At 43.2% G+C, this 13870-nt stretch overlaps 1 protein-coding gene across 5 annotated transcripts in view; it reads left to right on the forward strand.

Moving 5' to 3' along the window:
* Positions 1–13870, forward strand: part of LOC137439685 (protein Jade-1) — a 56449-nt gene that overhangs the window by 23411 nt on the left and 19168 nt on the right. For 3 of the 5 annotated variants that reach the window (XM_078768138.1, XM_078768137.1, XM_068135688.2), the window contains 3 exons: positions 564–628; positions 7582–7739; positions 9432–9610. In XM_078768138.1, the coding sequence (XP_078624264.1) occupies positions 564–628; positions 7582–7739; positions 9432–9610 (402 nt within the window). Of the gene's footprint in view, positions 1–560; positions 629–7581; positions 7740–9431; positions 9611–13870 lie in introns of all 5 variants that reach the window. The other 2 variants (XM_068135681.2, XM_078768136.1) reach the window with 1 other exon arrangement.

Genomic DNA, 13870 nt, shown 5'->3' on the forward strand with positions numbered 1-13870 from the left:
TAATCTATCTATAATTCCAGTAATCTCTGTGTGTATGTTTGTATGTTTGTATGTTTGTATGTTTGTATGTTTGTCTGTGACCGCTGTTTCTCGACAACCACGGGTCCGATATACTTGAAACTTGCCAGGTATATTGCTGGGGACCTGAGGATGTGCCTTTTCAAGGTTTCATATTAATCGGACAAGTAGTTACCGAGCTATGGCGATTTCTTTACCAAACTCCGCAAGCCGTTCGCTTTGGACCAAACCATTTCATGTAAATAGAGGGGGGGGATTGTCACCGTACTCGCAAGCCGTTCGCTTTGGACCAAACCATTTCATGTAAATAGAGGGGGGGGATTGTCACCGTACTCGCAAGCCGTTCGCTTTGGACCAAACCATTTCATGTAAATAGAGGGGGGGGATTGTCACCGTACTCGCAAGCCGTTCGCTTTGGACCAAACCATTTCATGTAAATAGAGGGGGGGGATATAATTTTAGATATATATATAGTACGGGCATGCCCTAGTAATATTAATGTCAATAATGAGATGATGTTTCTTCATTCTGATCTTTCCAAGCAGGACAAAAACCAGGGATGCCAGGAAAGCAAGGCCTTCCATTAACTGCAAAACAAAGTGCACAGGAGGTAAATAATTTGTTTGATTGTTTCAACCTGAGTTTCACTCGTTATTTATGAAGTTGTTGGAGAGTGGGATTGCGATGCAGATTTAATTATGAAAAAAAATTGTCGTATTCTTATAATACTGTCATTCCTTTCTCCTTACCTACAAGTTTCACATTTCATATTCAATTTGCCTGAGCCACACCCATTCCTGAAGCTTTATGTGTGTCAGTCGGTGAGTGAGTGTGCATTAAAAAAAAAAGTAAATACAAAATCGAGACTCATGAAAGAAAGAGTTTACAAAAGACAAACAAATGGACAACATATTGACACTAGGGCCACAGTTGGACACTGAAGTGAATCGAGTTGTGAAAAAACAGGGGATATGGGATGTGGAGGAAAATAGTAATCTGAAAATAAGAGGGTTGAGTGAGGTCGGGTTAATGGGAGTAGAAAGGATTGCTGGTAGGGATAGGGTATAACAATAGGTAGGTGATGCACTGCTTGCTTGAAGCCCTGCATGGAATAGTGCAAATAATTGTCTCCGGAAAGCAGTTCCACAAGCGGGAGAAAAGAAGAACAAAAGAGTGAAGGTGGGTTGAAAACCTGTATTTTTGGTGTTGAGCCAGGAGAGGGTTACTGGTAGAACACATGCATCCTGGAGGAGCTGGAAAGGGTCAGAGGGCAAGATATCAGAGCAAACTATACTGGACAAGATGTAATAGAAACGTCGAGGCTGCCGACCTGTTTGTGATGTGAAAATAACAGGTCTTGTGCTTCAGCCTCACCACGAGAGATGCTAAAATGTTTAGAACTTTCGGTTCAACAGAATCCAAGATAGATTGCTGGCACTCCAATCCACATGGGAGAGCAGTACTCCATTGAGCGACGGACAATGGCCTTGTATGCTATGAGTAGTGCTGATGTATCAAGGAATGAGCCTGGTGTTGGCTTGGCAGTTAAGGTTGCTGCCTTAAGATATTAGGGTCTTGAGTTTGAGTCCTTGTCGTGTCATTAAATAACACCAGGTGGTTTTACTCAGCCTGTCATCCTTCTGAGGTCGGCAAAATGAGTTTTTTTGTATACATAGTCAAGGCTCGTGGAAGAGCTGATGCATAGAATGGATCAGGACACGACATAACAAAGGGAACGGCAAGAGAAGGGGGAAATGCCCAACAGCAGAGCGGAGGGAGAAAATTGACACAGACAGACAGGAGGGAGTATCAGTTCATTGGAAACAGGGGACACTGCATCAGCGGCACTGCCGTGCTCCCAGCAATGATGCAACCAGCAGTCACATGCTGCATGCAAAATAATAATAAAGGAATGGCATGGAATAATCTAAGATGTCCAATCTTTGGCCATCTTTTGAGGCCAGATTTGCTATGTGGTTGGTCCAGGATAGATCACATCGTTAATTGTGAGGCCAAGAAGTTCAAATGACTGAATCTCTTCCAGTGGCTGACCATGGAAATAGATTGGTGGGGCAGTTTGATGATCCTTCTGGAATAACAGGGTGAGACTGTAATATTCGCATGGATTGAAGGCCACGGTTCGTTTATCAGAACTGCATCTAATCAGTTCAAGGTTGGTAAAGAGTTGCGCAGCCTCTGCCAGCCTGTCAATGGGAGAGGGGTACTGTATAACACAGAGCAATAATAATCCGCAAAAGGAAAAATAAGGTTTTCCAGACCAAATGCCAGACTGTCAAATGCCTGAGATCTGTCCAGAGAGATGGCCTTAACCTCTTGTTCGAGATTTAGAGCCTCCAACCATAACTGGTATAAGTGCAGTGGCATGTCTAAAGTTAAGTGAACAATGTGTAATCCAAGCTGATGGTCAGAAATCTGACTCTTTGAGAAGAGGGAAGACATGACATCAACAGTAATAATGGTGTCCAACACTTTGCTTACAATTGTAAATAAGCTTCCTGGTCTGTACTTTGTTACCTCGCCACCAAAGGTGGGCATAGGTTATGTTTTCACCTCTGTCTGTTTGTATGTGAGCAGCATATCTCAAAAGGTTGTGGACAGATTCTGACAAAATTTGGTGGACAGGTTTGGGATGTGACAAGGACCAAATGGTTCGATTTTGGTGAAGATCCAAATACGAGATTTTTTTTAATTATCAAAGTTATTCTTCCCCATTGAGAGGATGGGGTCAAAAACGATGTTTAGCATGATATTTCAAAAGGTTGTGGATGGATTCGGACAAAACAAGGTGAAGGAGGTGGATGGTTATGTGACAAGAACAAGCCAATTCCATTTTGGTTCAGGTCTGAATCCTGATCCGGCCTATCAGTGGGATACAAAGTGTAAACTGTTCAGCCTGGTGGAGGATACGCTCCACCGAGTGCTGTTCTCGTTTGATGTTGTTTTTTTCCACCCTTATTGTGCTTGGGAGTGATGTTTTTCTGACTTGCAGGCAGATGGGAGGCAGCCAAAGGAAGACAGACTGAAGAATGCAGACAGAGGAGAAGCAAGGGCATTATTTGAGAACTTGGGCATTGATGCTATCTAGGCTCATCACCAATGAAGAATCTAGGCTGCATATTACTTTCTCTAACTTATCCGGTGTGAAAGACAAAGTCGAGCAGGCAATGGGTATGAAGGGGTAAGTTGGGAATAGAGTGGGACGGTTGGATACATAAGATTCAGATGCAGATGCCGAGTTGAAGACATTCTACCTTATCTCAAGCAGAATCTGTGGTGATGCCATTTGAGTTGAAGGAGGGAATGGAGAGGGGGCATTCACCAGAGACTGACTTGGCAAAGTGCCACCATGGAGATCGGTTGGAGACTTCAGCCTTGAGATTTGCAAGACCCTTTATAGCTTGCATAAGGATGGACACATATGCTCCACAGGTCGGTCGGAGCGATGAAGAGAAGGACAAGTTCTGGTGTGCAATAGAGAAGCTCATGGAAAACGTGAAAGATGAGGAAGTTGTTGTGGTAGGAGGAGACCTAAATGGACATGTGGGAAGGAGTATAGACGGTTTTGAGGGAGTTAATGGGGGTTACGGATATGGTGTGAGGATTGGAGAAGGTGAAAGGATTTTGGAGTTTGCTGATGGAGCTGGGTTGTTGATTTGTAATACTCAGTTCCAGAAAGAGGAAAATAAGCTTCTTACATACACGTCAGGTGGGTCGACGACAACCCTTTGATTACCTGATGGTGCGTAGGCGAGATAGGGGGAAACCTCCGGGACACAAAGGTGATCCTGGGGGAGGAGGCTGTTTCACAGCACCACTTGGTTGTCTGCGACATAAGGGTGAAAGGTGCGAGGAGAGCTCGGCGGGTGAAGTACCAACCGAGAATGAAGGTGTGGAGGTTGAAAGAGGTGACAGTGAGGGAGGCATTAAAAGAGAGGCTGAGTATAGCAGAGGATGATGTGGTTGAGCTTGAAAGTGGTTGGATGTCAATGAAAGATAGTCTGTTGGGAGCCGTTGGTGAGGTATGTGGATGGACAAAAGGACCAGCGAGGCACTCAGAAACATGGTGCTGGGATGATGAAGTTGGAAAGAGGATTAACGAGAAGAGGAAGAAGTTCTTGGAGTGGCAGAAGGCGAAGGGTACGGGGGCAGAAAAGGCAGAGCATGAAAGTTAGAAGGCTGCAAAGAAAAAGGTAGCAAAGGCGCAGGAGGCATGTAGGAAAATGTTCAGAGAATGCTTGGATTGGGAAGAGGGTCAGAGAGCGGTATTCAGGATTGCAAAGCAGATAGCGAAAGAGAGGTGTGATGTGATGGGGGTGAGTTGCTTGAAGCATGAAGTGGGACAAATCGTTGTGGACCCAGATGGAATTAAAGGAAGATGGAAGAGATATATGGAAATGCTGTTGAATGCAGAGAATGAATGGGATGGCAACATAGAGTAACCCAGTTTTAGGACCGGCAGAGAAGATAACTGAGAAAGAAGTTGAGGAAGCGATAAAAGCAATGAAGAGTAGAAAAGTGGGAGGGCGGACGGGAGTTGTGGGAGATATGCTGAAGGCAGCAGGAAGTTGGTGTGTGGAGAGAATGACAGAGATCTGTAATCTGGTGGTGAAAGAAGGCCGCATTCCAATGGATTGGGAACTGAGTGCCCTCGTCCCTCTATACAAGGGGAAAGATGACCCTCTGGACTGTGGCTCATATCGAGTGATAAAGTTATTGGTGCATGGAATGAAGGTGTTGGAGAGGAGCATAAGGAAGTAAGTGAAGATCGACGAAATGCAGTTTGGATTTATGCCAGGAAGAGGAATGACAGACGCACTTTTTATTGTAAGGCAGTTGCAGGATAAGTACATGGAGTAGAGGAAGAAGTTGTTTCTTAGGTTTGTTGATCTGGAGAAAGCATTCGATAGGGTTCCACGCAAAGTATTGACATGGGCAATGAGGAAGTTTAGGAGTGGAGGAATGGTTGATCAGAGTAGTGATGGCAATGTACAAAAGAGTACGCACAGCTGTAAGGACGAAGGACGGGAACAGTGGTGAGTTTGAGGTGAAGGTGGGAGTGCATCAGGGGTCGGTACTAAGTCCACTACTATTTGTAGCTGTGATGGAGGTGCTGGCTCGGAATGTAAAGGAGGGTTTACCGTGGGAGTTGTTGTATGCAGATGATCTGGTGTTGATTGCGGAAAGTATGGATGGACTGAAGGAGAAGATGAACAAGTGGAAGAAATGTATGGAGACAAAAGGTCTGAAGGTGAATATCGGAAAAACGAAGGTGATGGCAAATGGTAAAGCATGTGGTGAGGTGGAAAGAACTGGGAAGTGGCTGTGTGCTGTGTGCAGGAAGGGTGTCGGAGTGAACTCCATTCAATGTACAATGTGCGCTGAGTGGGTTCATCAAAAATGTAGTGGTTTGAGAGGGTCATTAACCAGTGTGGCAGCTACATTCACTTGAATGGTTGATCAGAGTAGTGTACATTCACTTGAATGATCAGATCAGAATGTACTACTCTGAATGATCAGAGTAGTACATTCACTTGAATGTAGCTGTGTAAGGTGTGCACAGAGGGAGCTACAGATGGAGGAAATGTTGCGTTTGATCTTCGAGATGGCCTGAAGCTGGAAGGTGTGAAAACATTTTGCTACCTCGGAGACATGCTGAATGGAGAAGGTGGATCAGACTCAGCAACGGTTGCTGGAGTGTGAAGTGCATGGAAGAAGTTTCGGAAACTGAGTGGCGTGCTGACGAGGAGGGGAGTGTCGTTCAAGCTGAAGGGAAAGGTGTATGCTGCATGTGTGAGAAGTGTTATGATTTATGGGAGCGAGACATGGGTAATGAACATGGAGCAGCAACGAAGGCTGGAAAGGGTGGAAATGTGAATGGTTCGGTGGATGTGCGGGGTATCGTTGAGAGAGAGGAAGACAAATGATGAATTGCGAAAGATGATGGGAATAGAGCCTGTGATGGATGCTGTGAAGAGAAACAGGTTGAGATGGTTTGGTCATGTGTTGAGGAAGGGTGAAAGTGACTGGTTGAGAAGAGTGATGGAAATGAATGTAGAAGGAAGTAGAGGACGGGAAAGACCGAGAAAGACTTGGCTAAAGGTGGTGGAAGAAGAAATGCGGGCAAAGGGGTTAACAAGGGGAGATGCAGAAAATAGGGCAAAATGGAGAAGATGGGGCCCGCAAGGCTAACCCCTGCTCTGGCAGGGAAAATGGCCTTAAAATGCCTGTTGTACCAAATTTGGTCAGAATTGCATCAAGTTGTCGCGGTAACAGGATTTTTTACCTAACATGATCTCTGACCTTTGGCCTTTGACCTAGTGCCCCTAAAATCTAATCAGTTCATCTTTACCTCATGATACATGCCTACACCAAGTTTGACTAAGATCCCTTCAGCCGTTCGCAAGTTATCGCGGTAACGAAATCCTATCACGGATGGACTGACTGGGGGCAGCAGGGACTGGGGGACTGGTCAAGGTTGAGGGAACAATGAACGGAGCAAAGTACAGATATATCCTTCATGAAAACCTGAAACAGAGCGCTCAGGACCTCAGACTGGGCCGAAGGTTCACCTTCCAACAGGACAATGACCCAAAGCACACAGCCAAGACAACGCAGGAGTGGCTTAGGGACAACTCTGTGAAGGTCCTTGAGTGGCCCAGCCAGAGCCCTGACTTGAACCCAATTGAACATCTCTGGAGAGACCTGAAAATGGCTGTCCACCGACGGACCCCATCCAACCTGACAGAGCTTGAGAGGACCTGCAGAGAAGAATGGCAGAAAATCCTCAAATCCAGGTGTGCAAAGCTTGTCGCGTCATACCCAAGATGACTCGAGGCTGTAATTGCTGCCAAAGGTGCTTTAACTAAGTGCTGAGTTAAGGGTCTGAATACTTATGTCAATGTGATATTTCAGTTTTGTCTTTTTAATAAATTTGCAAAACTTTCTAAAATCCTGTTTTCTCTTTGTCATTATGGAGTATTGAGTGTAGATTGATGAGGGAATAAATGAATTTTAACGATTTCAGCATAAGGCTGCAACATAACAAAATGTGAAAAAAGTGAAGGAGTCTGAATACTTTCTGAATGCACTGTATAAGCCGATTCGATTTTTGGATCAGATCCGGCCGATCAGTGGGATACAAAATATAAACTGTTCAGGCTGGTGGAGGTATGCTCTACTGGGTGCCATTGTAGTTTTTAATTTAAGGATCTGTTTAATACAACTGAGTAATTCTTCGGAAGGACTAAAGCATGTTTCCATATAAAATCCATGCTACGCAGAGACTAACAGGTGCGGGTAAAGTGAGCATCAAACATTTTGTGAGAGATTTGTCGAGTTCAAATATGAAGGGGTTTTGCTGCATATGATCATGTGTGTGCATTGATTAAATCTATGTTTTGAGCCATTTAAGGTCAACTGTCATTATGATTTATTAAATTAAATTCCAAGGAAAGCAATTTGTTTTTTGTCTTTTTAAGTCAACTTTAACAAATCCACTTTGTTATTTATTGTCACTTGTGTTTTCCATTTGTGACCCTTCAGGTATTTAGGAAGGACCTAATCAGTGCAATGATGCTGCCAGACTCGGCCCCCTTGCCTGAGGAGGGCTGCTGGTTCTTGCAGGATTCCTGGCGTCCTGAATGGGAGAAAGGAGTTCAGGTTCCATACCGACCACAGGCTATTCCCCAAACCTCACTCAGGTGTTTACTCGTGCGCCAGACAGATTACATCTCCAAATTATTTCCTTCATGCTGACTTCCTCATCTTTGATAACACGTTTAAATATTTTGTTTATATGTGTTCAAGGCTTCATGGTAATACATCACTCACAAAAACACTTTTATAAATAGGTTTTCAATTACTTTAATTGTTCCATTACCTCCACCACCAAAGATGGATAGAGGTTATGGTTTCACCTCTGTCTATTTGTTTCTAAACAGAATATCTGAAAAATTTGTGGAGGGATTCGGATGAAATTTGGTGGACAGGTTGGGTGTGTGACGAGGAAGAATTGTTTTGACTTTGGTGAAGATCTGGATATGAGAATTTTTAAAGTGATTCTTCACCATTGAGAGATGGGGCTAAAAACGATATATAGCATGATATTTCAAAAATTTGTGGACTGATTCGGATGAAACAAGGTGGATGACTTGGTTAGATGACAAGAACAAGCCAATTCGATTTTGGTTCAGGTCCAGATCCAGATCCATCCTGTCAGTGGAATACAAAACGTAAACTGTTCAGCCTGGTGGATGTATGCCCTACCGAGTGTCGTTCTCGTTGCAAAAGTCATTTCTGTTTAACTTTTTCTAAACAGTGAAAACTTTTTTTTGCCATTTAATGCAAAAATAGAGATGGTGTTTCACGGGCAGGCTAATTCATCAATGTGTGTCCCGTCCCTCGGATGGACATTAAATGTGCGGTCCGTCTGCCAGCATTAGTTGGTGGACGTTAAAGAACCCACTCTGTCCCTCGCGTAGAATAGGCGAGCTATCACCGGCACCATGGCCAAATTCCAAATTACTTGCCTAACTACTTCTGGGAAGGCAATGGCAAACCACCCAGTATAACCCTTGCAAAGTAACTGCTTCAACATCACCAACACTCTGTAACAGAGAAGGTACATCAGAATCAGGGACGCTGCCCCTCTAAAGGTCAGTTTCAGAACTTTTTTCACATCTGAAAAAAAAGAATTGTTTTTTACCCTCAGAGAATCAGGCTTTTCAAAAGAGGTGTTTCTCTTGGCATATGGCCTTGGCAATTCCAATAAAGTAAGACTATTCAAACATGGCAGCAGAAACTTATGAAATGTCCACTTTATGGAGATAAATGATTTTACATAGCACAGACTCTGTGCTCTGGTCAATGGTGCATACTGTTCTTTCTCTTTTGACTTTTCTCGTGATGTTGGTCCAAAGTTATCAAAATATAAGAAGTGGGCTAAAACTTTTTCACCAAAAGTCTAAATATTTCCCTGTCGACTTGTCTATTTGCAATTCTGTCCATGCGCGTTACTTTTCGTAGACCCTGTTCACACTAGTCTTCAGTGTTTGAAAGTATCCCCTTTTATCACTGGCATTCATTGTTTTGCCCACATTTCCTCCATTTTTATTTTTTTGGTCAAACTCACTCATTCTTTAATCTCTACAACCACCTTCCTTTTCAAGATTCCTTCATTGCTTCCACCCCCACCCTTAAATTCCTCCATTGTCATTCCTGTTATTTCCTACACCCTTTTGTCTCAACATCCTCTGCAAAACTAAATCAATGGGAGTGTATTTAAGAGTTTTAATGCTGATTAACAGTTTCATATCTTTTTAACACCTGAAACGATAGATATTTGGAGTACATATGGTGCAAGTTAGAGGAAGACTTCCATATTCATCCCACAGGTTGATTAAATATGAAGATTCATATGCAAAGGGTTTGTGCTTGCCAATGTCCACTGGCATATCCAGCCACCACATGTTGCTGGCCGGGAACGAGACGGTTGATATGGCTGCACCATACGACCTTGATGAGCTCGATGTTCATTGGCTGCACTGTTTCAATGAAGAGCGATGGAGAATGGGTTTGTGGGCAAACACAACACTCACCACATTGCAGTAGATAAGTCTTTATTTGATGCTGTGATCCATCTGAATCTTTAAAATATTCCAATTTGTTATAATTTTCTTTTCGTGGCAACTGAAAATTTATTTTTGTGGCAACTGTGACCTGGGGCTGGCAGGCTGGCGTAAAAGGTACGCATACTCGCCTCTAAGCTGTCTTGCCAGTGTTCAAATCCCGACCCAGCTCTAGCCTGTCATCCTGGTGTTTCACAGGCAGAGTGATTCATCAGTGTGTGTACAGTCCCCCGGAGATGTTAAACAGGTGTCCCATCTGCCAGTATCAGTTGGTCGACGTTAAACATCCCACTGTGTCATCATCGGCACAATAAACAAATTCCAATCTTTCACCAAACTTATCACAGCTATTTCTGAGACAGTGACGCTGATATTAAAATTGAAATTTCACGAGATTGTTCCAAGTCATCAGATCCTTTACTTCACCTGATTGTTTGAAGATGCTGGCAGAATGGCATAGAGATACACACACTCGCATTTAAGCGGACTCACCTGGGATTGAATCTCAGCCCAACTATAAACTGTTTCATCCAGGTGTTTCGCAAGTAGGGTGGTTCATTAAAACGTGTGATGTCCCTCGGATGGACGTTAAACTGGGTGTCCTGTCTGCCAGCATTAGTTGGTGGATGTTAAGGATACCACTGTATCCTTTCGCGAAGAGTAGGCGAGCTATTGCCGACACCATAAATATATTCCAAATTATTGCCTTGACTTCCTGAGTCAGAATGGTGACCCAACCAGGATTGTGGCCTCGTGACTGCTTCTAGAGCATCATCGCTCTGCATAGTGCATGGTACACGATGATGATGACGATGATGATTGTTCAAAAGGCTTGCTGGACATTTTGGATTTGCGAATTTTTAGCTCACCTCAACTTTCGTCCGGTGAGCTTATGAGATTGAACAGTGTCCGTAGGTCACTGAGTGAATGAGTGACTGAGTCCATAAACACTTCAGTCATTATCGCTTCAACCAAATATAATTTTGATGAAACTTGGCAACCGATGCCTCGCGAAGGTTTATTGACCACGTTAAAAATCTGTGCTCATTGAGGGGGTTTACATGGGATAGGGTGGGGGAGTTTGACCCCTCCCAAAATAGGTATTTGCTCTCTTCTCCGAAACGACACACACAATTTTGACGAAACTTGACTACAGCCTTCATCACCCGTGATGTACTAAAGTTGGTTCATGGCATAAAAATATCGGGGTTTAAGGGGATCTTCGGGGAGTTTGAGTGACTGTTACGCCTGATCCAGGTGAGCTTCAGGACCCACGGTCCTATTTTTTTTTCAATAACCGAACTGCTGAACCGATCAATGCAAAACTCCAGACACATCATCAATGGACAGGGGGCTCTTTCAGTTTACGAGGAAGAAACTTATTTGTACAAAATAAATGGCCAACATGGGCCAATCAAAACTGACCATGTTTTTATCATCGGAAAGTTCCGGTTTTTTTCATGGAGAAAACTGATGTATACATGTTGTTGACTAAAATGTTAAACATTTAAATACTTGTATATCCTGTGAATCCTTCCTAAGTATCCAAGATGGTGTCCATGTCACAACTTAGGCACCAATGCCCATTTCAACAAGAAAAACTGCTTTTTTTTGTTTGTAGTTTCAAAAATGTAAAATTTTACGGTGTCTCGTCTCGTGGTTGCTTCTTTAAACTCTAGTTGTTACTGCTTTGTCGCCTTGACAGCAGCTACAGCAACTCTCGCTATTGTTTGGTTTATTACATTACCAGCTCTAATGTTGAGCTTTGTTTTATCGCTCGTGTGTGTGTGTGTAAAAACCACCGTTTAGAGGCCATTTTTCCCCGCAAAGCAGGGGTTGGCCTTTTCGGGGACCATGGTTGTTGTTGTTTTTTGGTCCCCTTTTTGAAGCAATGTTTTACGGCCGGATGCCCTTCCTGCCGCCAACCCTGTTTGTCGCCTTTTTACGATAAACAGGGAATTACCAGTGTACTGGTACTCAATTAGCCGACCTCGGAAGGATGACAGGCTGAGTCAACCCCCCTGGCGTTAATTCAGCGATCGACCGGGATTCGAACCCAGGATCCTTGGATCCTAAGCTGGCACCCTAGCCGCTAGCCCAACACCAGGGAATTACACAACTGTGTGTGTGTTAGTTATTATTTCTGTGCTATTATTGTGTATCGTGTGTATTGTATTGTGTGTTATTTCTGTGTTATTATTGTGTATATGTGTATTGTGTGTTATTTCTGTGCTATTATTGTGTATTGTGTGTTATTTCTGTGCTATTATTGTGCATTGTGTGTATTGTATTGCATGTTATTTGTGTGTTATTATGTGGACATTCCAGGGATACCAGGGTTATACTACATTCAGTGTACAGTGTCCAGAATGATGGGGTGGAGCGAGCGAGTCTTCGTGGAGATCCAGATGAAGGTCCACCTTCCATTACACCTGAGGTCATCAGCCAGGCAAGCGTTGTTCTGGTTGCCATCTATACCAACAAAGATAATGACTTCATGGGTGTTGAGCTCAGCAAGGTGAGGGTGTACAAGTTCCTACACAATAAATCAACGCTGCTCAAGCTGTTGGCACCCACGGAAGATGTGCAGTGCTGGCGACTGTTGGACAAGACAACGCATATTGGCAAGCCTAACATAAAACCATGTCAAGACTATGGGCGAACTCCTGGGTGATGGCAAGTTTGTACCAGTGCCATCCACAACCAGCCTGGCCACAGCAGACGACAAAGACAATATCCTGTGGGCACAGAAAGGTTTAAAACAGAAACTGTTGGTGCAACAAGAAGAACATTCCCTGCTATATTTGCTCTCACTGCCAGGGATCCAGGAACAAGTGCAGTCAAGCACGGTGCACTGCCACCTATGAAAGCAGCAGTGAATCGGACAGTGACTAACACCTCGCTCGGATATACGATAGCAACACTTCCCTGTACTTTTATTAATTTTACAAAGGCAGATACATTTGATTAAGTAATACATGACAGACTGACAAGATTAAGCAAAATATTTTCGACTTGTGGATCTATAAAATAGATGGTTCAACATTGTATTCAAAAATTAAGAAAAAGTCTTTTAAATCCGTATTTAATTGTGTAATGAAATTGCAATTCAAGACCTCGTTCTTAGATAAGAGGCTTTATTGAAATCGATCTTCACAAGTCCTCCACAACACAAATAAGTGTCCCATTAGATCTACTAAGCATATAAATGAAAAAGCTTACTAATACATTTGCCATCAATCAACAGTCACATCTTACCAACTCAGAACTGGCTCAGCGGTCATCGCAGCACAATCAGGCAGTAAAACCCTCCTTTTACACATTGCGTCTGGATATATATAGCCATGCAAGGAGCATCCCACCTCCAAAATATTCTTCTTCTTCATTTTATCACAAATTGCTTGCCATATTAGATGCCTTGCTTTGGTGTTGCATGTGGTGCAGACAGATAATACCTCATTTATTATATACAGACTTGGCATTTAATATGGAATATTTTTTTGTGGGGGTGAACTTACTTTTCAAGATGTCTTAGAACCAAAAGTTCATTGGAATTATATTGAAATTATTCTAGATTTTGTTAATGTGACCTTTAAAAGAAACAAAAACCACATTTGACATTTCAAAACAAATAAATTGATCCTCGAAAGTGATGTAAACTGATATCGAACTCAATTCATGGACAGAACTGTGTTAAACTTCTGTACGTTCTCCAGAAGTATCTCTTTATTTTGCACATTAGCCAATTTTTTTTTTAACAAAAACAAAAGTTAAATTACGACTGGGATTACGGACAGTAAAATTAAAGTTCAGTACTTCGTGTAACCCCCACGAGCATTCAGGAGAGCACGTACACGTTGAGGCATGCTGTTCACGAGATTTGCCAAGGTTTGGACAGGAATCGCTTGCCATGCAGTGACAATAGCCTGCTGCAATTCACGCACAGAGGTAGGCTGCTGGTCCAAGTGGTCGATTTGAACGTTAATTCTGCCCACAAGTTCTCTATCGGATTCATATCCGGGGACATGGCAGGCCACTCCATATGCTCTACACCATGGTCAGCAAGAAAGTGTTGGATCATGCGAGCACGATGAGGCCGTGCATTGTCATCTTCGAAGACAAAGTTTCCTCGAAAGGCTGCACGAGCAAATGGAAGCAATGTTTCTTCCAGAATGGCCCTGTACTTGAACTGGTACAGGTTTCCA

This window comes from Myxine glutinosa, chromosome 14 (assembly GCF_964187855.1).
Source record: "Myxine glutinosa chromosome 14, kmMyxGlut1.1, whole genome shotgun sequence".
NCBI classification, from domain to species: domain Eukaryota; kingdom Metazoa; phylum Chordata; class Myxini; order Myxiniformes; family Myxinidae; genus Myxine; species Myxine glutinosa.